Source organism: Micromys minutus (genome assembly GCF_963924665.1).
Source record: "Micromys minutus genome assembly, chromosome: 4".
Lineage (NCBI taxonomy): Eukaryota > Metazoa > Chordata > Mammalia > Rodentia > Muridae > Micromys > Micromys minutus.
Window position 1 is genome coordinate 87,474,377 of NC_137973.1, and position 26,825 is coordinate 87,501,201.

Genomic DNA, 26,825 nt, shown 5'->3' on the forward strand with positions numbered 1-26,825 from the left:
CTGTCTGCCTGCGCAGCCTGGTGCTGTGCACTGGGACGTGGCATAACTTAGTTACTCCAAACTTCTCCGTGTGATGGTATTTTTGTCCCTGCAGAGGAGTGAATTTCAGAGAGATCATGTAACTCCTTTAGAGACAGGCATCTACTCTAAAAATCAAGGGTGGGTCAGAGTGGTAACCCTATAATTAGTGAATTTAAAATACAACAAAACATCGATAAAGGGATGTTGAGAACATGTGAGAAAAGCTACAGCATCGAATGTAAATCTGTCCCAGTGAAGAGGTGTGTCTTCTCCACACTTGCCTGCAGCCAACAGCAGTTTCTGGAGAAGATCGTGGAGAGGAAGCATAGGCCTGGGGCAGTTACCTCTGTGGCAAGGTCAGCCTTCCCTTCTATGTTCTCAACTCTACCTTGTTCTTTTCTACCCTGACCAGAACCTAATCTTTCATCCTCCCCACTGTCTCTGGCTCTGAGTTCCTTCACATTTCTCTTCCTTCCAGAACCTGGCTGCCCAGTAAACGAATTTGGTCCATTGCACCAAGTTTTGCTCTCTGTGGGTCCCTTGGGTCTCTGCTCTTGTAAGCACCCACACAGCCGGTACCTCCTCACCTAGAGCTTCTAGTTTCAGGTGGCTACTCTGACTGGGGACTCTACTCATGTTCTGTAGAGTCTGAGCATTTTCTAAGTTCCCTGCGCAGACTTCAGACACTTCCAGTCCTCATAGACAGGCTGTGACTGCCGGCTCAGTGCACACACCTCTTGCAGCTGAGTTTCTCTCTAATACAGGCCAGTCTTGTCACTTCCAATGTTTTCATATCAACAAGGGCTCCTTTTCCACTGGAAACCCTCCTCACACACCAATATGCACCCAGAATTCTGCTCTCTTCAAGACTCAAGACTCAGAGCTGCCGATGAGCACAAGAGGATCATTGACCTATACTGACACCTAGAAGTATCGAGTCCATCTCTTCCTCCAGATTGAACAAGCCTTGCTCATCTCCCCACAATGGCCCCCTCTGAAAACTGCATACATTTATGAATTCACAGCTGGCTCTTCCATACCACAGCACATGCTGACAGGATTTTGTGGCCGTATGCTTTGTCTGGGTTGTGCATCTTTCAGATCTGTTTATGATCCTGTGGAGGGTAAGTGGGTAGTGCTGTCTCTTAATGTTTCTTCCAGTGGCTTAACACTTAACACTTACATCCCTCTAACCTCTCAGCAGATGGCTGAAGTGAGGGCAGACACAATCCTTTGTTGGAACTAGAGATCCTCAATTTACTGGTTTTCTGTATCTTTTTAGCATGTCTTGAATGTATCCTCAGGGCCTACATACCTATATGCATACTGCATGCACATCACATGTACATAATACATACGTGCAAAAATGAGAGAGAGGGAGAGAAGACAAAGGAGCACAGGGACTGAGTCCTTCTAAGTTCAACGCAATTTCAGGAGGGGAAGGCACAAGGGTAGGCACTGTCCTTTAGCATTCTACAAAACCACCCTTTGTGAGGTGACACGCAGAAGACATTACCAAAAAGCATAGTCCTTGTGAACGCTGACCAGTGTCTGAGCTTCAGGTGTGTCCTTCTATCTTCTGGCTCTGATTCAGTTACTAAGACAATAATTGCCTCTTCCCATTGAGTAATGTGTGTCTTGTAGGAAGAGCGGCGTGGGTGATGGTGGTGCATATGCTGCTTTTGCAGAGGACCAGGGTTCAGTCCCCAGCACAAGCTGCAGGATGCTCACAACCTCCCATACCAGCACACACATGATCACACATAGATACAGACACACATACATAGAATGAATTAAATAAAACCTTTATAGGAAGAAAACCATAGGTAGTTGATGTCTCATCACACTCTTCACGCCCACTGTATCTGTGGATGAATAGCGCTCAGTCAGAGGGGCTTGGAAATGGCTTTCTGCTTACTCCAAAACTAGATGGGAGGAAAAAGCCCACGCTGTATGATTACTGACAGAAAACATAAAAGAATCACTCAGAGTCTGGGTTTCATAAGGAACAAAAACACATTCCAGCAGATGCCTGACAGAAACAGCTGTAGTTCAATAAAGATCATGTAAGTACTATCTCCGTCTCCTAAATACCAGCTCCAGGAGCCCAGGGCGACACGGAGCCCAGGCGACACGGCGACGGGCCTCATGCTCAAGCATCAGTACTCACATCCCGTCGTCAGTAACTTCTTCAGCACATGTCCACTTGCTGACGACAGCACTTTTCTTACTTTTTTTTTAAATTACAGACATTAGAAGAGGGGCTTGAGCAGATAGTGTCAGTTCTCCTATTCTTGTGGTGAGACCAGAGATTCTGGGCTCCTTTCGCATATTCTCCAAAGCTTCAAAGCTATTAAAATTGCTGTAGCCCATACTAACTAAGGTATCATGATCTTGGCTCCTATAGTGTGCCCGAGAAAGGAATAACGATTACAACAGAGCCTAACTATGGGTCTCCAACAATGAGCTCCAGAAGTTACCGTTTGAGAAATCCTGTACAAACTGCCATTGTGTTATAAAAGACTTTTAGAAATTACTTTTCAACGTGTGACTGTGTGGACATATGACTGCAGGTCAGAGTTATCAGATCACCTGGAGTTGGTGTTACTGATTGCTGTAGGCCATCTATCTGATCTGGTGCTGGGAACATAGCTCTGGTTATTTGCCAGAGCAGCACATGGTCTTAATCCTGGACCATCTCTCCGGCCCGAACACTGTATTATAAACAATATGGGTTGATATCACTCCTGAAGACCAAGCATACAGGTCTGACCCACACTGAATTAAACTGTCATGGCTGGCTGAGAAATCTCCCTCTGTTGCCTCTTTTCATACTACCCTGACTTGTGTTTCAAGCCAAAAAATAACACAAACTGTATGTAATTTTCAGTCAAATAATCAAAAGTTGAACAAGTAACTAAAACAACAGGAGACACTGGAAACTTAGCAGCAGACGATGGTGGTTCCATAGAAACAAGAAAAAGAAATGAGGACACAGCTTCCTGTGTTGAGAGCCTGTGCAGCAAGAATTAAGACACAGGCAGACCCCTGAGGCTCTCTGAGGGGAAGATAAAATGGAGGAGCAGTGGACTTGAGAGAATTCTAGCAGAAAAGACACAGCAGGACAGAGGTGAGGAGCAGGCTTGAGATGGACAGACTCCTGCAGAGTGACCTCTTTCCATGACAAAAGGTAGGGAAGAAACTCACAGCAGGATTTAAATTTTATCCCTTGGTGTAGGATGAGGGGGTAATGCCTAGGTCTAGACTGGCCTTTCTGTTGGTCCCACTAGGAAAAATAATCTTAAAATCCCATTTTCAAGTAACTTAAATGCATACAGGACAAAGCCAAGAAGGTTTTAAAAACTACACCCATCAAACAAAGTCTACAAGTCACACGGTTAAAAGATACCTTGCAATGCAAACAACTTTTTACCCTGGTGAAAGCCACATGTGAACTGTCTCTCCTGAACCTGCTCCTGGCTTGTCTGTCTCCCGTGCTACTTTTTGCTCCTTTGCACAGTCTGACACACCTGCTGCTATTTTCTCTAAGCCCTATGTCTGCAGGCTTCACAAGGTACCTCTAACCTGATGCTCAGCTCTTCCATACAGTGACCCTCTGGCTGGTCACTGTTTCTGATGACTAGGCAAATGTTGTCTGTTGTACCACACATCTGAGAAAATTGGGGAGGGGCCACTGGAAATACCAAAGACAGAAATCATCTTGAGCAGATTAATGCTCATATACTGAATCCTAAAATGCTGTAGACATGCCTGCACATGTTCACACACACACACACACACACACACACATACATACACACACACATACACACACACACACATACACATACACACACACATACACATACACACACACACCCACACACACATACACACACACACACATACACACACACACACATGTATGAGTCACAACATTAACATACACATACATACAAACATACACACATTACAGAAGCTTGTGCACATATAAACATACGTCCACATGTCCCTGATCCCTGTAAAGCATCTGAGCTTTTCTCTTGGTTGTTTTGTGCTGTGGTGACAGCTCTCAGGGAACGTGCTCAGCCACATGCTTTATGTTCCTCAGTAATGGGACAGAATTGCTTCGCAATCTTATTTGTAAATTGCTGACCACCACCCACTGTCTCCTATTTAAACTGCCAGGTACAACCTAAAGGGTGCCTGTGTAGATCTTCTCAGTCAGGCTGTATAATTCCAATGGATGGTGTTAGAATAAAGGACCAGGTTTTAAAAGAAAGGTGGTTCAAATGCTGTGGTCTGTGAAAAGGGGGCTGTAAACACACAGTTTGTTACTGAAATGCTCTTTATAGCTTATACAATAAATGGACTTACTTGACTCCCAAAGAGGATCAGTATTCTTGTGTAAATTCTTAGTGATTTTGGTTCCCTGTCATACCATAAATAAAGTAATACTCTCCCCCCCCCCAACCAGTTTGGCTTCCTTTCACTTCCTACATTGAAAGAATATTTCCCTTTGGACAACCAATTGAAGACCTCCCCATTACTAACAGCAAGAGAACTTATTTATAGATCTTTAAATTTCCAGTTTTGAAGTGGAAGCTTAAGTGTTTGTTGGAAGACAGTTGTGTTGGATGGTACTTTTCTGGGAAAAACATGTGAAGGACTGTTTTCCTGAAGTGGTCACAGGTGAAAAGCTAAGGCTGACTTAAGAAGAAAAGTTTTTCTGAAGCAGACACAGGAGAAGGGATGTTCTGCTAAAGCAAGCACATAAAAGGATCTGTGATGAAGAATTCTTTGCTAATGGTCCATTACTTGCGTTGCATAGTTGAGCTCCATTTGTTGGGACTCCATAGAGAGAAATGCACCAAGAAAACTTCTGGTGGTGAGCTGCAGTTTCTTACTGCTTCCATGAACCCAGGCTGACTGGCAGTGATGTCAGCCGAGGCAAGGCCTGTGTTGAGGCAAGGCCCATGGAGGAGATGTGATGTTTGGAGGGAGTTTAAGGAGAATTTGACCAGTAACAGCGGCCGAGCCTGGCTGGCTTGCAGAGCTAGCTGTGCAATGCTTGCTGGTCTCCAGTATTTGCTGATCTTTGCTTCGAAGAGAGAGGCGCAGCTGAGAATTTTTTTTCTCGAGTTCCTTTTCGCCCTGGCTCCTCCTGATGACTTGTGCTAATACCTGTGAGCTAAACTACAGATTTCCAGACTGCACAGACCAGTGTTGCTCTAGAGAACCTTTCCAAACAGGTTTGGAACATGCTTTGTTTCCATTACCTCCGGTGGGTGGTAGACTTCAAGGGAGGCTAAAGCATTTAAGAACCATCTTTAAATACAGTTTGGAAAAAAAATTAAAGTTACACATTTTCTCTGTGGCTTGTGTGTAAACATGCACATATATGCACATGTGTGCACACAGACACCAAAAGACAAAGTCAGGTGTCCTCCTTTATTGCTCTTCATGTTTTGAGGGTGGGTTTCTCTCTGAACTCTGAGCTCACTAATTAGGTTACATTGACTAGCAAGAAAGCTACGGGGCTACCCACTTTTAACTTTCCAGTGCTGGAATTTTGATCTGCAATAAGTGACTTTTTACATGGGTTTGGGCATCCAGGTCCTCCTACTTGCATGGCAAGTGTTTTGCTAACACAGCTATTTTAAAACTTCAAGGAAACCATTTTAACAGTTGTTTTTGAAATCTAAGGAACACAGTAGCAGAAATACTCTGAATAACTGTGCTCACATTTATATAAATTACAAAAAAAGTCCAGAAATCACATAAAAATAAATTTGGTAAAAAAAAAATCAAACGTCGGAGATATGGGGGTAGATGATTTTCTTACATCTTCTCTTCCTAACAGACTCTTGATCAACAAATGTGTCTGTTGAGTAAAAGTCAGTAATTTTCTCAGCTCACAGAATGTTTGGCCAGGACTTAAGGGAAGCACATTCGAGCAAGCTTACAGTTTAATATCACTGTTAGAATATGTTCATGTTAAACAGGGGATGTAACAAAAGATGCTTTCAACCACAAGAACACTTAAATCAGCAAGAATTTCAGGAACATAAAAACATACAATGAATATATTTCTCATATCAGAAGTTTGACTCAAACCCAGGAAAAAACTGTATAAATCCCATGCCTGACACCCTAGCACTAAGAATGCTGAGGCAAGAGTTCGTCAGGATCTGGAATTTGAGGCTATTTAACCATAATCAGTGCACAAAACTGCATTAAATTCAACCTTAACTTTATCAATGCATGTACATCAATAAAAAGTTTAACTTCATTAATACTTTACTCAGGGCCTCATGATACTCTCAAATTTAGTGTTTAAAATGACACTATAGAAGAGATGTTGCCCTTGTCCACTTGAAGAAAGTGACCATGAGAGGTTAAATGTTAACTAAGAGGTGGGGAAGATGGTTCAGTTTTAAGTACCTGTGAGTCTGAGCCTGATCTCAGCATCCATATGCAGATTCATGAGCAGCAGTACATAGTACATATTTATGATCTCACTCCATGGAAGGAGTTGAGGATGATCTTGGACCTGCTAGCCAGCTCTCATTGGCTAGACTTCAATGAGAGTAAAAGTCTCTGAAGATAAGTTAAATTCTTGGCTGGGCTGAGCTTGAAGCCTGCCTAGGTTACATGGATATCCTTAAAATAACAGTAGATAGGGGTCTTCTTTACCTTTCTCAGTGCTAATCATAGAGCCCAGAGCATTGTGCATGTGTGCATGCGTTCATGCAGCGAGCCATGGAGTTACAGCTCAGACCTTGGTTTCAGTTCTTTAGTTTTTGAGACAGTATCTTGCTACACAGTTCAGGCTGACCTGCTATGTACTGTTCAGTACAGACTGGCCAAAAATGTTGATAACCCAGTTCTTTCTCCTGAATACTGGGCTAGAGGGTCTGTGCCATCATACCCAACTACTAAAGACAGCTTTTAAAATGTACAATCCCTAAGAAAGGCACACAAAGGCCACAGTTTTCTAGTAGGTTGAAAAGGAAATTTTAAATACATAAAGGAGTCGGTTTCCTAAAGGCAACCCCACAATAGCCATGTTTCTCCACGTGAACTTATACACATAAAACAACAGAGAATCAGGTTCTGTTATCAGGCAGAGCGTGAAGAGCACAAGTGCATCATTCACATAAGGCTCCGGGTCACAAAGCTGAGACAGCAGGACAGCACATGAGGCAACAAATACTGGCATGGGTTGTAATTCATGTCGCCTCTGTAGAATTTCTAAAGCATGGTTAGCCAAAAAAAAAAAAAAAAAAAAATCAGAATGTCAGTGGGACTAACAGGAATGAGATGGGGGGGCTGTGTGGTAAATCCTCACCAATATTTGAAGTACTAACCCTTCTCACATAGGATGTTAGAGGATGTGCAATAGTGTCTTCATTACCTCTGTCTGATTAAAGTTGCCTGTTTTCTTTTTCAACTTTGTTTATGGGGCAGGTTTTGTCCATATTTTATCCCCCTCCTGGTCTACCATCTATATACCCTGTGACCATTCCATATCCCATACCTCCTCCACACACCATCTCCACAAAGGTGCCCCTACCCCAGCCCCACCCTACCATAGCCCCCCTACACAGACACACACACACACACACACACACACACATACAGACACACACACACACACACACACACATACATACACACACATATACACACACGCACACACACACTCCCTAGGGCCTCCTGTCTCTTGAGGGTTAGGTGCATTTTCTTTGAGTCCAGACCCAGCAGTCCTCTGCTGTGTGCGTAGGGGCCTCATATCAGCTGGTGTATGCAGCCTGGTTGCTGGCCCAGTGTCTGAGAGATCTTGGGGGTTCAGGTTAATTGAGGCTGCTGGTCTTCTTGTAAGGTTGTCCTCCTCCTCAGCTTCTTCCAGTTTTTTTCTAATTCAACCACAGGGGTCAGCAGTCCATTGGTTAGATGTAAATATCTGCATCTGACTCACCCGATTGTTGGGTCTTTAGACGGCCGTCATGTTAGGCCCCTTTTTGTGAGCACACATAGCCTCAGTAATTATGTCAGGCCTTGGGGCCTCCCCTTGAACTGGACCCAAATTTGGACCTGTCACTGGACCTCCTTTTCCTCAAGCTCTTCTCCATTTTTGTTATTTTGCTTTTCTTTCAGACAGGGACAATCCTGCATCAGAGTTTTTGACTGTGGGACTAGCAACCTCATCAGAGGTCCAGTTATACACACACTTTTCTAGTGCAGACAGTTGAGTTTTGCTGTCAGAAAATTGCCTCATGACATCCTGAGCCTATTCTGATACTTTTCTAATTTTCAAAGATGTTTTATAAATGAAATGATATCATATGTAGCCCAGCCATAGAATATTTATATGGATAATTTTTCTGCTAAATAATGGGGCATTGGCTGGGAAAGGAGGCAGTTCCATTCCTCAGTACAGCCAGGTTGAATCTGGGAAGTTAGTCAATTATCAGCATTCTTACTATTCCATCTTATATGGTTTTTTAACTACTAAGGCTTCTGCTGATATTTGGGTAAAAGTGTTAGATGATCTATAAGTGTCAAGCTTTCAAGATGACTTCACCCCAATGATGTAGAAGACTTCTATGGTCTAAAACCATAATACCTCTTGTCTGCTGTTTGAATCTTTCAAAACATACTTGCAGCTGCATTATTTTGTTCTTGACATTACAATTTCAGAATAATTTGATCCTAACTTCTATCAATAAACGTAGTTACCTCATGATGTGTAAATACCATCTTAGTTTCAAAAACTTGCTCTAATATGTGACCCATCTCTTAACTGTTTCTACTGAGACTTTAATTTTTATTTTACTTTTTAATACATTATTAATTAAAATGTAGTCAAATCATTTTCCCTTGCCCTTATTCTTTCCCCACCCCAGGTCCTCCTAGTTTCCCTCAACCCAACTCCTTCCACGACCTCCCACTCTTAAATTAATAGCCTCTTTCCCTTCCACACATGCCGGGGCCATGATATAGGTGTATATGTTGGAGCTGGAAATGTTGCTTTAGTGAGGGGTAGTAGCAACACTTCTCCATGGGCATAAAGATAAGATTTGGAGTATACTAAAAATATGCTCATCTAAATTTATTCATTCATGATACATTAACCTCCTCCGTGTGTGTGTGTGTGTGTGTGTGTGTGTGTGTGTATGTGTGTGTGTGTGTGTGTGTGTACATTTTACTCGTATTGAGAATACATGTCCTAAAGGTTGTGAAGTCTCCGATATTTGTCTGACATTGTGATTCATCAACATGTTCTTTCCTTATGTGTCTTGGATGTTAAGTTAGTTAATTGAGTCCTTCCCAAAGCAAGTTTTATTTAGTTGTGATAGGATCCTGGTTATCAATATCTCTCAGGTATAGTGTGCATTTTGGTGTTTATGTCAGATCTTCTTGCCCAACCCAAAGGCATAGTGATCTCCCTTTATTTCTTTCTAGGACATTTACTGAATTAAGTTTCAAATAGAATTCAACAGTGACCATTACTTACTTTACATAGCATGTGAGTGGGTTAGGACTGGATCCCTGTAGTTTATCACAGTAGATGGGAAACATTTGTCCTCTCATCCTTATGTCCTAGGAGAGAGGAAATTTATTCATTGGCATCCTTGAGTTCAGGAAGTTCTCTTTCATTTTCTGAACTTTTTTTTTACTAAACACTGAATTCTTTCAATGCCTTTTCCACATGTAAATATAGACATATTCTTTTGTTGGTAGTAATATAGTGAATCACATTGTCTATTTTTTTCAGATAAGACAAAGTCTGATAATATCAATGTTAGTTGTCAAATATTTATTCAAAGGTTTTCAGGTGTCTCTTCATGGCTGACATCTTGGCTCATTTGTTGTGATGTTGATGTAATAGTATTTTTATATAAATTAATTAGAAAATGGTATAATGAGCTTCAGAAAGAATTAGAAAAGTTGAGAATGTATCCACCCCCTAAAGCACTCTCTATGCCTTTAATTTGAGATTTGATTTCTTGAATTTGAAATGCAATGAATGAGCAGGCTTTCTACTTCCTATTGTTGGTCAAAGGCTGTATCCATTGGATCTGAATCAGCAAGTTTATCACCATGTGCTTCCTATGCAGCCATGCTCTTTTATGGGACAATAGTATTGTTTTCCTTCATGGTTAGTGAGCACAACATCCAATTTTCTCCATATTCTCTACCAGTCTGGTTAAGTTCTGTTCATTTCAATGATCTTTTATGGGATCAAATTTTGGTTCCATTCACATTCACATGGACTGTTTTAGAGTTTACTTCTTTCCTCTCTTAATTATTAATCTACATTTCTTGAACATGTCTCATGTTTTATCATTTTCTCCTGATTTTATTGGATATATTTTATTTACATTTCAAATGTTATCCCCTTCCCCAGGTTCCCCTCCATATCCTCTATCCCACCACCCTACCACCTATGAGGGTGTTCACCCACCCACCCTCTTCCTCCTGCCTCCCCAACCTTACATTCCCCTACAATGCACCATTAAGCCTTGGCAGAACCAAGATCTTCTCCTTCCATTGATGCCCAACAAGGACATCCTCTGCGACATGTGCAGCTGGAGACATGGGTTTGTGCATCTGTACTCTTTGGATAGTGATTTAATCCCTGTGAGCTCTGGTTGGTTGGTATTCTTGTTATTATGGAGTTGCAAACACTTACAACTCCTCCAATTCTTTCTCTAACTCCTCCATTAACTACCCTGTTCTCAGATCTATGGTTGGCTGTGAGGGTCTGCCACTCTATTTGTTATGTTCTGGCAGAGCCTCTCAGGAGTCAGGTATATCAGGCTCCTGTCAGCAAGCACTTCTTGGCATCTGCAATAGTGTCTGTGGCTTTGGTGTCTGTGTGTGGAATAGATCTCCAGGTGGGCAGTCTCTGGATGCTGTTTCCTTCAGTTTCTGCTTCAAGATTTGTCTACATAGTTCCTCCTGAGAATATTTTTGTTCTGCCTTCTAAGAAGGACTGAAACATGTAAACTTTGGTCATCCTTCTTCTTGACCTTAATGTGGTTTGTAAATTGTATCTTGGGTATTCTGGCTGTTGGGCTAATATTCACTTATCAGTAAGTGCATACCATGTGTGTATTTTTGTGATTGGGTTACCTCATACAAGATGATATTTTCTAGATCCATCAATTTGCCTAAGAATTTCATGAACTTATTATTTTTAATAGCTGAGTCGTTCTCCACTGTGTAAATATACCACATTTTCTATATCCATTCTTCTGTATCAATACCATGTAGTTTTTAAGACTATTACTCTGTAATACAACTTGAAGTTAAGGATGGCAATTTTCCCAGAAGTTTTTTTATTGTTGCGAATAATTTTCACTATCTTGTTTTGTTGTTGATGTTATTCCAAATGAGTTTGCAAATTGCTCTTTCTAACTCTATGAATAATTGAGTTGAAAATTTGATGGGGATTGTATTGATTCTGTAAATTGCTTTTGACAAGATGGCCATTTTTTATTGTATTAATCCTTCTAATCTATGATCATGGGCAATCTTTTCCTCTTTTGAGATCTTCAATTTCTTTTTCAGAGACTCGAAATTCTTGTCAGACAGATCTTTTACTTCCTTGGTTAGGGTCACACCAAGGTATTTTATATTGTTTGTGACTATTGTAAAGGTTGTCATTTTTCTAATTTCTTTCCTGGTCTCTTTATCTTTTGAGTAGAGGACAGGTCCTAATTTGTTTGAGTTAATGTAACATCCAGCCACTCTGCTGGAGTTGTTTATCAGTTTTATGAGTTCTCTGGTGGAAATTTTGGGACCACTTAAGTATACTGTCTTATCATCTGCAAATAGTGATATTTTGACTTCTTCCTTTCCAATTTGTATCCCTTTGATCTCCTTTTGTTGTCTAATTACTCTGGCTAGGATTTCCAGTACTGTATTGAATAAGTATGGAGAGAGTAGGTATCCTTGTCTAGTATCTGATTTTAGTTAGTAGTAGTCTTAACTGTGCTCTCCGGTATTTCAGCACTTCTGTGGGACCAGCCCTCTCCCAGCTGGGTCTGGGTATAGAGAGCTGTAACACAGGGTCAGCTCCTGGCAATCGGAAAATGGAAGAATCCTGTCCCAGAATGATCCTTGGTTCCAGTGTCTTGAGTGCTGTGGGCAGATTCCTCTTGGGACAGGAATTTGAGCAGGGGTGGTGGTCTCCCTTGTGCTCTCAGATGTGTCAGTGCTTCTGTGAGTCTGGCTCTCTCCCAGTGGCGTCTGGATTCAGAGTGCTCTGGCCTTATCATTTCTTTAATTTGTAATTAACCACACAAATACTGGATGTTGTCCTTGTGGGGTGGGGTAGCCATTGTTAATAGCTTGCATAGCTTTAGACAAACAATATAAAGCTTTCTTATTTCTCCTTTTTAATAAAAAAGGCACCACTATTTCCCCCTCAACTTAAAGGAATACCTTATTAGTAAGGTACAGCTGTTACCTGTTGATTTTGTAGCTTTTTTGGCTGTGTAGGTTCATTCTTTAGAATTTCTGAGAATCTGTTTCTTGGGGAGATATAACCAATACATACTTCTTCCTAAAGGTCTAAATAATAATCTAAACTAAGTTTCTACAAGGCCCATGGACTATGCCCTTCCTAAAGCTGCATAGATTGAGTCCCTTATTTAAACATCTCACTTTATGTAGTGAAGTGCAAACAGGGGTGAATCATATACGAATGGCTGGGAGGGACAAGGGGTCTCAGGTGAAGATTCAATGACCCTCCATTCTCCGCTTCCTTAAGGAGATGTCAGTCACCAAGCCTCACAATGGGTTCTGCCAAATAGGCAGTGCAGATGACCACATTAGACAGCAGAAGTTCCTTGTGGCTCATGGTGTGTGAATTTACCACTCAGTCCTCTCAGCAACAAAGTGAGTGTTCCACAGAGCACGGCTTTGCCTCCAGGTAGGCAACTGTGTGTGCCGCAGGAATCCTAACCCAGCGCTTTCTGTCGTCCAAAGTATGAAGGACTTGGTTTTTAGGTTTTGGTTGTTAATGAAATGGTAAATAGTAAAATGATACATATGGTCGTTGTTTCTAGACACATTAAGGAGTGGAATCCTAGAAGCAGAATTTTAAAATTAGATACTTAAATATATTGTACCTCTATATTTCTTTCAAGGGTCTGGTCCTTTTTCCTGCTAGAGTACAAATTATTTTTGCAGAATAAAAGTCCCTCTAGCATGTGATTTCTGCTTGTTGCTTCAGCCTACTCTTATGAAGCTGATAATCAGACATCATCCAATTTCTAGAGTCTTGATTAGGACATATTTTCCTTAGAATGATAACAACTAGCACTTGCTAAACGTTATTAGAATTATCTGTTTATTCTCTTGTTTCCACAATGAACTTTACACTTTTGGAAGAAGAAAAGATTTTGTTGACTGATCAGATATTGGGGTAAAATGCTTGACTCCTGAAAAGAAACAGGATGGACCTATACATAGCAGATGACAGAAAGAAAGAAAGAAAGAAAGAAAGAAAGAAAGAAAGAAAGAAAGAAAGAAAGAAAGAAAGAAAGAAAACTGTGGACTGAACTTTTTCTCACTGCTAAATGTTAGACTATGAAAATGTCAAAGGATAAGACTGGGAAAGTGAACTTTTTATTTCCTGGTTGTTTTGTTTGCTTCTGAACCTTGTTAGAATCATCTTGGAGGGTGACTCCCATAAATTCATCTTTTCTAAAACCCCTTCTCTTACCACCCCTTCAGATTCCATTACCTCTGTTCTCTAAGAACACATCCCAGAATTGCATTAACTGATATATTTTTAGTACATTCTCATAAAGGAATGTTCTCTTTGAATTCATTTTTTCCTGGAAATTACTTCTATTATTCAGAAGGATTAATGATCTCAGCAACTTCATAAATTACACCACAAGAACTTTTCTGTCTGCTACTGTCTTTGAAAATTATATAGAAAGTACAATGTATATGTGTGGAGGCAGAGCCACAAAGTACAGTGACCCCTGTGGCCACCAATGGTGTCAGTGCCTTTATCCTAAAAAGCCGAGGATGAATTTAGTTGATGTGTGGAATTGGTTCTAGGTTGTCACTGTGTACCAAATTGCTAGAGACTTAGTGGGGCCCCAGATAAAATACATCCTCTTATACTATACAAGTTAGAAGTATAGTACTGAACCTTCTAGGTAGAAGCAAAATATGAGCAGGTATGTTTTCATGTGGGCACTTTGACAGAGAGTCAGGACCCAGCTTGTGGCTCAGGGACTTGAACAACCTTCCATGACATGGCACCTGCCTCACTTAGCCATTATCTAAATCAGAAGTGATTGGTAGAGGCCTGTTCATGCTCCCTCTTTATGAGCATGATTCTGCTGCTCTTGAGTCTTCTGTGATGACACTGACTTCTCCAAAATGTGCTCCTTTGTTAAGGTTCTTAGCACAATGCCATGGTTAAGTCAACCTTTACGTCCAAAATGATTACCCCAGTGACCAGGAAGAGCCAGTCTTTGGAGAAGACATGCTTTTATTAATACTCACACACACACACACACACACACACACACACACACACACAGAGAGAGAGAGAGAGAGAGAGAGAGACAGAGACAGAGACAGAGAGAGAGAGAGAGCATATGGCAGAGGCAAAAATTGACAGCTGGGTTAACTTATTGATCTCAATCCAGTAGGTATGCACTAACATGCTGCAGCAGCCACAGATCCAAAAACCTTTTCCAGAGGTCAACGTCCACTTAATTTACACCTTACTGTTCCAAAAGTCAGAGCTACATGCACAGATTTTAATCTAGTTCTTACCACGGGCCATTCCGTTGCCTGCTTTTAAATTTAGGTGTTGAGCCACCTGTCAATCCAACCTTGTGTTTTAAGAGTTTCTTTTTGATTCCACGTATGGAACCAAATTCACTGGCAAAATGCTTAACCACTTAGCTGATACTGCCTTGTTCTATGGAGAGGGTTCACCTTGTCTGTGGAGCACTGAATCTGGGACATTTCACTAATGTCAAACTCTGTAAGTGCTGTCTCTTTACTTAAAGTAGGCTCATGTTTGAATTTAACTGGACCACTTTTGTACTTTACCATTTAAACTGTTTACATCCCCCAACACTGTGTAAATGGCCCATACGTAGTTAAGTTGTACTGTTTAGGGAACGATGATAAGGAAATCAGATTATAAACTTTCAATACAGAAACTTTAAGACGAATTTCCTTTTGGTTCCTGAATGATTAAATTTATGAATTCAGAATCCATGGGCACAGAGAGTCACAACTGTGAGGCTTGCCCTACTGAGGAATTGATTCACATGGAGGCATTTAGCATCATATTTTGGACAAAATCACAACTAAAGGAAAGATAATTTTTTACTTTATTTGTATTTAACCATTAGCCACAATATTTTTAATAATGATTAAAACCTTAACTGCTCAGGCATTTGTGTAATTATTTTCCCATGACAATATAGTCAGCAACTACAGTCCTAATATAAGATATGGAATAAGAGACAGCTGTCTACTTCAGAGATCATCAGTACAATAGAAATACACATAGAACTGATCTGTATTAAATAAGTGGCAATGAACATTTCTATGCTACATGGGGTCAGAGTGACCCTTGTTTGATTGTGTTTCTTTGTGCTGTTTTTGCCTCTTAAGGATGCCATGTGGGCTGAGAAACTGGTCAGTAAATCATATAAGGCTCCTTTGAGCAGCTTGCTTGTCTCTTCAGGGAACTGGAGTTTGAGAAGACACGTGAGTGACTAGAAAAAGAAGAGCTCAGGGCATTAGCAGAGAAAGGCAGACATCCAGGTTGGTTATGAGCATTGATCACAGTCCACTGTGATGAGAATTTAATGCAATGTATTTGGATCACATTTCAGTTTTTAATTCCTCCCGGATGATCCATCTCCCCTTCCCTATACACCCAATTTTTTATCCACTTGGTGTTTTTGTTGATTTTTTTGGTTTGATTTTTGAACCCATCAAGACCAACATTTGCTGCTCATATAGTCTTGTATGTGGTACCATCCACTATAGGTTCAATCACCAGCAATGACAGCCAATAAAAAAACCTGACTCTCGCCCTCCCAGCAGCTACCAAAGGCCAATAGCTTCTCAGATAGAGAGGAGACTTCATGCATACCAGCCCTTTTTATGCTGGAATTTTGTCTGGTTTGAGCCAGGACTTGTACTCTGCATTCTTATGTACACAGCCCTGCTTGTGTCTAGAAAACACTATTTCCTTATAGTCAGCCACTGGCTCTGGCTTTTATAATCTTTCTTGCCCTCCTATACAATGATCTCTGAGCCTTGTGGGATGGGAGGCTGTTATAGATGTCTTATTTAAAACTGAATATTGTGCAGTATAACATTATTTGCACTTTGACCATCACCATCGACTACATAAAACCTCCGGAGTGAAGATTGATAGATTCGCTTATTTATAGGTGTAATATGGTAAGTTTTAGGAGTTGGCTTAATACCATGTCCATTTAGAATAAAAATAAAGTTAGGTTTTCCCGTAGGACATATGACCTACATAGTCATAAGTTCTTGGTGCCTGTAATGAGTTCCATCTTGTAAAGCAGGATTTAAGTCAAATCAGAACTGGTCAGTTACTCTGTGATGCTCATAGCACTGTTGCATCAGTGGGAAAATTTTGCCAGTCTGGTCTTCACTGAAGCTTGCAAGGTTTATAACTATGGAGGACTGATTACTTTTCTAGAGGCATGCCTAGCACCTTCCAGCACTATGAAAGCTAGACTGTAAGGATAAAAGCTTCCAGGTCAGTACCAGCTTGATTTTCCATGTGCTATGACTTGAATGTATAATGCCTTCAGCAATGGGATCTTACCATGTAGTTCTATAGGGAAGTTAAGAGTGATGGCAATATCCTGTTATGTTTAATGATCTATGGAACCTCACTTACCAATAACATCTAAAGAGATATTCAATCCATGGCAGTGGCTTGTTGTTGATTAGCCTGTGGTGTCTAGTGGGACTCTTGCCCTGTTCTATCTTCTACCACTCTCATCAGAAACACAATTCTTCAAGGCTTTCTTTGGATGCTGTTTTTGTACTAGAGACTGTCCTGTAGTTTAAATATTAAGAAAAAAAGAAATAGGCAGCATGGTACACTAGCGCTAGCTATTCTTTAGTCCCAGAGGTGATCCCACTGCCATGGCAATCCCCAGCAGTAGCCACCTGTCTAGGTCCCATGGTGGGTTGCTGCCACCCCAGCCACGTGCAATGGCTGCCCATCTTGCTGTTAGTTGTCACAAATCTCTGTAAGTCAGAAAAATCAAAACTCTAGAGGCTTGTAATTTATCAATCAGATTTATATCAGTAAATTCTCACCCCACAAAACGTCCACACAATAAACTCAGAGCCAATTGATATTGATATAAACTACCCACCTAGATAAGACAAACTGTTCTGTAACAATTTATCCCTTATAAGATATTCATAGCTACCTGTGGCTATTTAAAGCCACACAGATCTGGGCCGCCCTTCTTTTTCTCCATCTTCCTCCTTCTCTCTCTTCTCTCCTATCTCTCCTGCCTCTCAAATACTCTGAGCCTGCTCATCCTCCTTTTCTACTGCCCAATCACAGGCCTTGCCTTATCTTGTGCCCACCCTCACCTATATATAAACATCAATCTACACTCTCCAGACAATCATATGTGTGCACATATATGTTTGCAAATCCATAAACACATGTACAAGAAATAGAAAAAGCTGCATTGTCTCTAAGAACTACAATAAAGGTTAAGCCTGCAGTCCTATTTTAACAGATGATGGACAAGATGGATGTTTTTACTTAACTGCTGAAGTGATAAAAGAACAGGGCTAGCCATTGCTTTTTTTATCTCCTGGTCAGCTTCCTAATTTTCACATCTGTTAAAGACTATGATAAGGCAGAAATAGCTCCTTGAATACAGTAACCCATCAGTGCAGAATTAATCTCCAAACAAACCTCAAAATGCACACTCAAGACTGTGCATTATAGTAAGAGCTAGTGTATATTTTATACTCATTGTGTGTTATACAATGATGTGAGTGATTTGTTTGCATAAGTTATTCCCCTGCATTACCTGACAAGGCAGACTCTGTCACTGTCCCCATACATTGTGGGTTAACAAATAAGAATTCAGAGAGGGGTTATATAGTTCAGGATTGATTGGTCTGAAATGTTGGCCCAGCAAATCTACCTCATATTCCTGACTACACAGAATGAGACAATGCCTATAAGAGGTGTTTCATGATGTCAGATATGAGCTTGAATAACAAGCTACTTAGAAATGACCGTTCTTATATATGCAAGTGAAGCATTGTTGTAATGTTTTGTAAGTTCATAGGAGAGTGCCATCAAGTTCTAGTGGCTATGAGACTATAACAGTACATCTTTCTACAAGAAACCCTGGAAAAGTGTGATAACTCTTCTTGGGCAAAGATTTTGGAATCTCTCTGAAGTGTTTCTGAAGAGTGGTACTTAAAATTACTGTTATACCACAGTATCTAAACACACTTAGAGAACTAATACTGAGTCAGGGGTTCTGAGAAGAAGCCCAAAATTCCTTAGGGATAAAGCTAGCAAAACACAGGTCATGAGCCACAATATGGATGCTGGGAACTCAACCTGATTTCTATATGGATGAGCAGTCAGTTTTCTCATTTATTCATTTATTCATTCATTCATTCATTCATACTTTAGAAAAGTATGGCTCTATTTGGAAGAGATTATCTGCAAATGAAAAGTCTTTATCTCATAGTCCTTATATGTTCTTATCTTTATTCTGAAGCGTGGTATTTAATATTTTGATAGCCTTTGTGATCTTATAAAGGATTGACAGTAGCTTTATCGGATTTTTCTCTCAACTGGTCACTTTCTGTCATGTCAGGGTGTCAAGCAACATCACAATTCTTTCTAAGACTGTCTTCCATCTCTGTGAGTATGAAAGTGAAGTGAAGACTTCTTGCAGTGTAGACTTTTAGTACATGAGATTTCATTCTCATTGAGTGGACACATGATTACTCATTCAGGAAATATGTAGTAAGTATGTGCCATGTGAGGATGACATGATAGGACACAATGACACAATAGGAACTTAATTGGTAGCAGGGGAGGTGCTGTGTCCAGGAGGCTGCTGTTCACACTGTTCTTTCCATGGACATTGAAATTGCCACTCACTGGGTGATGAAGCTGATCACACTGTGAACATCTGCAGGAGTCATTTTAGGGCTAAGTACATCCCTGTCTTGTTTGGGTTATTGTCTTTGTCTTTTCTCTCTGTGTCTATCAAGCCTTGTCCTTCCTTATCATCACCTTTTGGGTAGGTTGATCTGAATTGAACTGATGGACTAAAATATCCAAATGAACATTTATATCTTGACAATCATGGCTCTTAATTTCCCAATCTGGAGTTCAGCTCTGGAAAGACCAGCCCCAGAACAGAGCAAAGATGAGTTCAAAGTGGATGTCTTACCCACAGAAGACAGATGCCCTCTGCCTCTTTGTAGCAGGGAAAGTAGATGCCACATCAGCCCAAAGGTTCCAATAGTCAGGCAGGAAAGTAGAATGACCTATGGGGGTATTTTGCTCTTGGCAAGTGCTTTGAAGGCCATGTGAATGATGAATAACCCCTTTATGGGAGGGTCATATTACTAATGGCTAACTGTAGCATTACATGACTCATTGGCTGACAACTCAGACCTCATTCTGATGCAGTATAAAGAAAGATCTTCAAGTGACTCTGTAAAATGTGGTACCTATGCTCATAACAGGAACCCATACTCAGTAGGTATGAAAGACATCTGTGGTACTGGCTAAGGCTATGGTGACATTTCTGCATACAGCATACTGAATTTCTTCTCAGAGCTTGCAACATTTGTTCTGAACTCATTTTTTCTCACATTTCACTACATTTATTGATTCTGGTATATATTTTAAAAGAACTATAATGGTATCTTCCATGAGAATTTACAAACATGATGGTTGATGGTGAAAAATAAAGGTATTTTCTTAACTGATGTAGCCACTAATATGCGCACATGCACCTATAAATAAGGTCCCACCCCACCCACATCAGTATCAAGAACCCTAATGAAATTCACATGCAAGAAAAACAGCCGACCTGGGCAGAGCAAGGAGTTGTCATCCAGAATCGAGATGACAGAGGGGTAAGAAAGGAACAGGCATGATTAAAATATATTAAATATATGTAAAAAAATTGTGTGGATGAAACTCATTACTGCGTATAATTAATATATGTTAATCAAACTATTAAAACCAACATCAAAGGTCTGTTGTATTTATTTTTAACCTTCAGTGATTTAAAGGCTAGTGTTTTTATTCTTGCTATGGTTAAGCAGTAAGAAATAAAGAGCATGTTGTATACCCTTCATGTTTAATTGCTTGGTTAATGATTACATAACTCTTGACCATTCAGACAGGTTGCAGTATGTGCCTGGTGTGGATGAGTATTTGTCTTCTGAGTTTCACTTGTTTTTATAGAATAATTTAAGTCCTTGAAATTGGAGTTGTGGGAACAAGTCAGAAAGAAAGCCACATAAAAAAGCACTGTTTTCACGCATAGAGTGGGTATTTGTCACCAATGTTCACCAATTTAGATTGCAAAGTTAACTCTTATTTTGTAATCTTACTTCTCCAAACATTTTGTCAATCAACTAATATCTCAGAGATTTAACTCTACATCTACAAGTTGAGAGCAATCTGGTACACAGTAGAAGAGTCATATATACTCTAAACAGCTATGTCTTTTATTGGCAAAGTCATGGTCATTCTGAGGACAAACTGTGATGGTGAATATGGTCCTAGAGAGAACCCACAGAGGGTACAGTAATTGATATGCATTCTATATTTGAGAGGCTGTAACTGAATTTCCTTAGATTTATTGAAAGTGAATCCCATTAACTTTCTAACTCATGGGTCATTATGTTTCTGAAAGTCTGACAGCATGAAGACAGAGGAAATCTTGACTTTGGGAAAGGCTAGTTAGTGGGAGAATTCCTTCATTCCCAATTGCTTCCATAGGCACTGAAAAGCATATGCACTTCACACTCATCTAAAGTACAGGGAGGGAGGACTTCACTCTAAGCATCATGACTTCTCTGCAGAGATTCTGTCAGGACCCCAGCTGCCCAAAATCTCTGCTTTTGTTTGAGTAAAAATCCTATTATTGAAGAAAGGAGTCTTGATTTCCAATCTCATTAAGTTGGGGATATTTTTCCATCTGTGATTATGACTTTATATTGTTAATCTACTGTTATTTTTAGTCAAACAGAATGTTTTCTCTGGAATAATAAAAATATAAAGATAATTTGGTTTGTTTGTATAATCACTTAACTCTTAGCTGAGAATCATTAAGCTTCTTCCCTGAGATTCACTGGGTGATTTGCATATCGTATCTACAGTGTGGCTTGCTTGGGAGCATTGGCAGTTTTGGATTGGGGCTCCTGGTACTGGTTTTATAGACCTGTGTACTTTCATCAAGCCATCTGGCTGGAAATCATGAACAGCAGGGAGGTTCCCAAAAGAAGAGATGTTTAGTTAGGTCAAGTGTCCAGTTGGTATTTTACACTGTATAAAAGTTAGTGCACACCAAAGTGACACTGGTGACTTCCATACACACCATGAGGATGTTTCAAGGCTCTTCTATCTGAAGAGCTTTGAAACAAGAACTGATTAAGAAAGCACATAGGCATTCTGCTCTAGGGTCCCCTTTTTTCTGCTTTTTCTGTTGTGTAGAACTGTCTGGGGAGTGATGTCTGACAGTAACCACTAAGGTTCTTGTTTTCCTTGAATGAAGCCTCTAACAGCAACAATTAAATGAGCTGTCTATTTTCTGCTATTATTGTTGTAGCAAAACCATTTGAAAATGGACAATATTTGGACATTTATGGAATTACAAGAGACCAGGCTGGGGAGTATGAATGCAGCGCAGAGAACGATGTATCATTCCCAGACGTGAAGAAAGTGAGAGTGATCGTGAACTGTAAGTCTCTTTCCATTATCACCATAACATAAATGTCTGAATTGTTGCAGCTACTTTATTAGGTCATATATCTGCATATATATATGTGTGCACGTGCACGCACGCCCAAACACACACATACACACGCCTCTGTAGATCCAAGCAATGGTTTGAATGATGTGCAGACTGAAATATTCCAGTATCATCTTTATGCCCAGTGCTCCCAGAGGTCTATCTAAAGCACTGTGACTCTGTCTTAGGTCTCACTTATTGGACACCAACAAAGTTCCAATGTGCAGTACTTGATCAGACTTGATGGACACAAGCAAGAAGCAATTCATTGAAAGATGAGAGGTTGAATTTCTAGCTTGGAAATAGTGGGAAAATTAAGAACTCATTTCCCCAGAAACACTGTCATCATGATGGTAATTATGAGCTAGATACACAGAATGTCATCAATACCATGACAACACATCCTTTTCAGTATGGAGAAAGGACAATTCCTTGGAATATCCTATGGGAAATGTCCTTGACCTGTGAATAAAGTTGTCTTTTTTTCAAAATTGTTTTCATTATTAGACTTTTTCAAAAAAAAAAAAACTTTGGGGATAAGAGTATCTTACCCAAAATATATACAAGCTATATCTTCTATCCATTTTTATTCTATTTATGTACCTTTCTACACATAACCTTTGATGTTTATGTGTAGTATTGATAACCAGATAACATGAAACTGTTCTAAATATATCCATGAATACTTATGCCAATCAGCAGTTGTTACATGTGAACATGAGTTGTTCAGTCTTGTGAGGCAACTGTTAACACTCTATAAACTCCTGGTATTGAGCAACCTGTCAGAGAAGATCTCTGTCATAATCTAAAGTTTGTCAGCTGCTGATCTACACACTTCAGCTGAAATTTCTCAGTAAGACTGAGCAAGTGACCAGCATACCTGACCAGGATGCAGTTTCTGACAGAATATTTTCAGAGTTCTGAGCAAAAAAAAAAAAAAAAAAAAAAAAAGCAGAGCCACTTGATATGGCCTTGAGGAGCTCAAAGCTTCCAACACTGAGTCATCCAGACTGAAGCAGAATCCCAAAGCTGTCACCTCAGAGGTCAGATTTTGACAAGTTCCTAGATTCCTGGCACTTTTATTGCAGAAGATTTCCATTGACTTTAAGGACTTTTATTGCAGAGGGTTACTGGTTAATCCCTCTGGCATTTAGGAATGGAATATAACAAACCAACATACACAGAGGGGGGGAAAGAGAGAGAGAGAGAGAGAGAGAGAGAGAGAGAGAGAGAGAGAGAGGGAGAGAGAGAGAGAGAGAAACAGAGAGACAGAGAGACAGAGAGAGAGAGAGACAGGAGACAGAGAGAGACAGAAAGACAGAGAGAGACAGAGAGAGGGTATCCTGGTCATTGTACTTTCATGTGTATTTGCTCTAACTGATTTGATTTTTACATGGTTGGGAGGGTAGTTAATGCAAAGAAATGAAACATAATCAAAGCTGTTAAAGAGAAAACACAGTGCCCTCATTGTATGCACTCCCAAGACTACCAGGTCTTTAAAAGACACTTACTTTATGTATATAAGTACACTGTAGCTGTCTTCAGACACACCAGAAAAAAGAGGATATCAGATTTCATTGCAGATGGTTGTGAGCCACCATGTGGTTGCTGGGAATTGTACTCAGGACCATTGGAAGAACAGTTGATGCTCTTAACCAAGGAGCCATCTCTCCAGCCCATTGCCTACTGTGTCTTTCAAAGGGATGCCTCTGAAGGGGGCATGCAACTTCAGTGACACTGTGAAATTGTGACATTCGGTAGAGGATTCCTTGGCTTGTTCCAAAGTAGCTGGGTCACAAGGTCATTGTAATTTTAGCTTTTGAGGAGCACCACACTGATTTCCACAGTGGATACACTAGTTTATGATCACAGGGAGGGTGAATAAGAGAACCTCTCCCCTACATCCTTCCCACTTTTGTAGTGTTTTGACTTTTAGCATCTTCTGAATCATAGTTTCAGGTGTTCAAATGTTTAACAAATGTCCCATGAACCTTGTGCTTCACATTGATTTTGCTGAATTTCATTCTTTTCCACTGAGTAGTGTTTGAAGTGCAGGTGTGCGAGTGATAGGAAGGATAGTATGTGTGTTTGTCTTATGGTTGTGATAAAGGTTCAAAGTAGTAATCTCACAAAATTATCCCATCAAATGCCAAAAACTAAGAGCCACCCGTGGATTATACTGAGATGACTTCACAAAGGAGTGGAGGCAAAGTCTCCCAAACCAAAGCTAGTTCATAAAACCCAGCAGAGCTGTGCGGGAGGCACAGAATCTCATGCTCTCAGTAACATTCAGATGTTCTGGAGAAGCGTGTGGGTGATTATTCACACAGCTTGGCTATTCATGCGGAGTTCTGCATGCATACATTAAATACACAGACATACACTGACATACAGGACATATAATACACATGCACTAAACACCACTGGGGAATCAGAGAGAATGAAGACACCATTAAACCCTGGTGTGGCTAATAAATTTGTATTTGGACAGATTTGTTTTCTTGTTGCCATTTGTGTTTCATTCTATCTGTCAGCCTGGTAGGTACCAGGCCCATGATTTTGAAGTAGAAAGATGATTGAGTTTCAGAAAGCCCATGGGCTAACCTGAAGGGGAAAAGCAGAGACAGAACCCCATCTAGCTGGAAGAGAAAAAAGAAAGTGGAAAAAATGAGCTGGAAGTACTAAATATTTAGGGCAAGTCTTAGACTACTAGGTAAAGGAAGTCTGTGAAGAATACCAGAACTCGGGGTGCAGAAGCCCGAGACACTGCTGTTCACCTGCAATGCTAGTATCTCAGTGGCAAAAACAGAAATGTCCAAATTGTTGTCTTGCTGTAAGTCAATTTCTAAGTGTTTTGGAGATGTGGGATTTTATGATCAGGTAGAGTTCATGGAATTTTATTAAGATTGAACACTATCAGACAAAATGTCTTCTTATTATCATCTGGCCTCTGACACACTGTGGAAGACTTCTCTTTTGGGTTTCAAATTCCATCTCTGTAAATTCAAGGACTTGTGTTTGATATGTGTGTGCAACAATTACTCTATGTTTTAGACATGCAAAACTGATATCAATCAAATGTATACATGAAAAGTTATAGGAATGTTTTGTAAATAAGGGTTTGGTTTCTTAAGCAAAGTGAGGTCTTTATAGACAGGGGTCTCCTGTTTTTTAAAGTTGGTGCTTCCCTCACTCTTTGCAATAGGGGATCCACAAAGACCCCCGCACATAGTTGCTGAGTGACCAAATCATAAGACTGAATTTTCTCTCTTAAAACGTTCTATCAGGTGAAAAGGCAGAATCATGAGGTTTTCCTAGTACCTTTTATAGATGGTTCATTGACCACATATTTTCTTTTTTATTATTCTTTTCTCACACTTTACATACTGATCATAGTTTCTGCTTCCTCCACTCCTTCCTCCTTCTCAACTGCTCCTCTCCCCCATATCTGCTGTTCCTCTATTTCCCTTAAGCAAAGAATAGACATTCCAGGTATATCAACCTAACTCAGCATAACAAGATATAAAAAGGCCAGACACAAAACCTCATATCAAGGCTGGAATAGGCAACCCAGTAGAAGGGAAAGGGTCCCAAGAGTAAGCTGGAGAGTCAGAGATGCCTTACACTCCCACAGTTTGGAGTCCCATAAGAACACCCCGGACTTCTGATACCATCTTTATGGCCAGTATTTTAGGGTGGATTCAGTAAAGATAACCCAATATTTACCTAGTGCTTTTGTTCTGAGGGAAGGGACACTAATTCCATTTTATAAAGATAAGATAATTGAAGCAGAGAGAGTTTAAAACATCTAACACCCTTCCTGATCACAAAAAATCAAAATATATATGGCCAAAGAAATATATTAACTAGCTGTATACAAAATAAATATATAATTTTATTTGTATGCAAAATACAAATAAATTAAGTTGGTAAAAAATCTATATGACTTAGATTTTGGCAATGATGAATTCACACATTGACCATTTCACTCATTATTAGAATGACTTAGCTCACAGTTTTCAGTAAATGAAATTGAGTGATTCTTCCTGTGGCCAGATAAATAGTAAAGACATTTTTGGGTGTGTAGGGAACCAAGCTTTTATCCAATATATCAAAGGTGCATTTTGTGCATATTTTTGCATCTGATACATATTCATTTATGCAAATGTGCACTTTATCTTCCAATATAACTAGATCCAGGCACGTGGACTAGAATGTTCCAATTAGGTTGACTTAGTACAGTTTCTCCAACACCCAAAGCGAGGGGCCACAAGAGGCAGGCAGCAAGAGAAGCTCCGAGATATGCAACCAGTGCTCTTGGGCTAGTCATAACCCTGAAACCTTGGTCAATTTATTCAGAGATGTCAAATTATGACTGGAAGAAACTGCAGCTGTCAACCTTGAAACAGACAGGACTCAGCTTTCAGAGATTGAATGGAGCAAGGAGATTGCAGGCACCTGCAGTGGGACAATGAGGATTGGTTTTAATTTCTGCCTCTATAATATTCCCTATTCATTTATCCCAGATGAGGGCTCAGGCTAAGACCCAGTCTTCAAGAAGTTAATTATGTAGAAAGGGGAGGAAAAGGAGATATACAGTTATAATTCAATGCAGCAAATCTGAAGCTACACTAATCCTAAGGTGCCATACATGGCTGTTAACAACACACCACACAACCTTGGAGTATCTAAGGGACGTTGACACTTGACATTTAAATAACA

The 26,825-nt window shown here is 40.1% G+C and overlaps 1 protein-coding gene across 1 annotated transcript in view; it reads left to right on the plus strand.

The window, feature by feature from the left end:
• NEGR1 (neuronal growth regulator 1) overlaps positions 1-26,825 on the plus strand; it is a gene marked incomplete at both ends in the record, with an annotated part of 710,996 nt that overhangs the window by 445,998 nt on the left and 238,173 nt on the right. Inside the window, one exon of the mRNA XM_080916349.1 lies at positions 21,921-22,052. Coding sequence (XP_080772475.1) covers positions 21,921-22,052 — 132 coding nt within the window. The remainder of the gene's footprint in view (positions 1-21,920; positions 22,053-26,825) is intronic.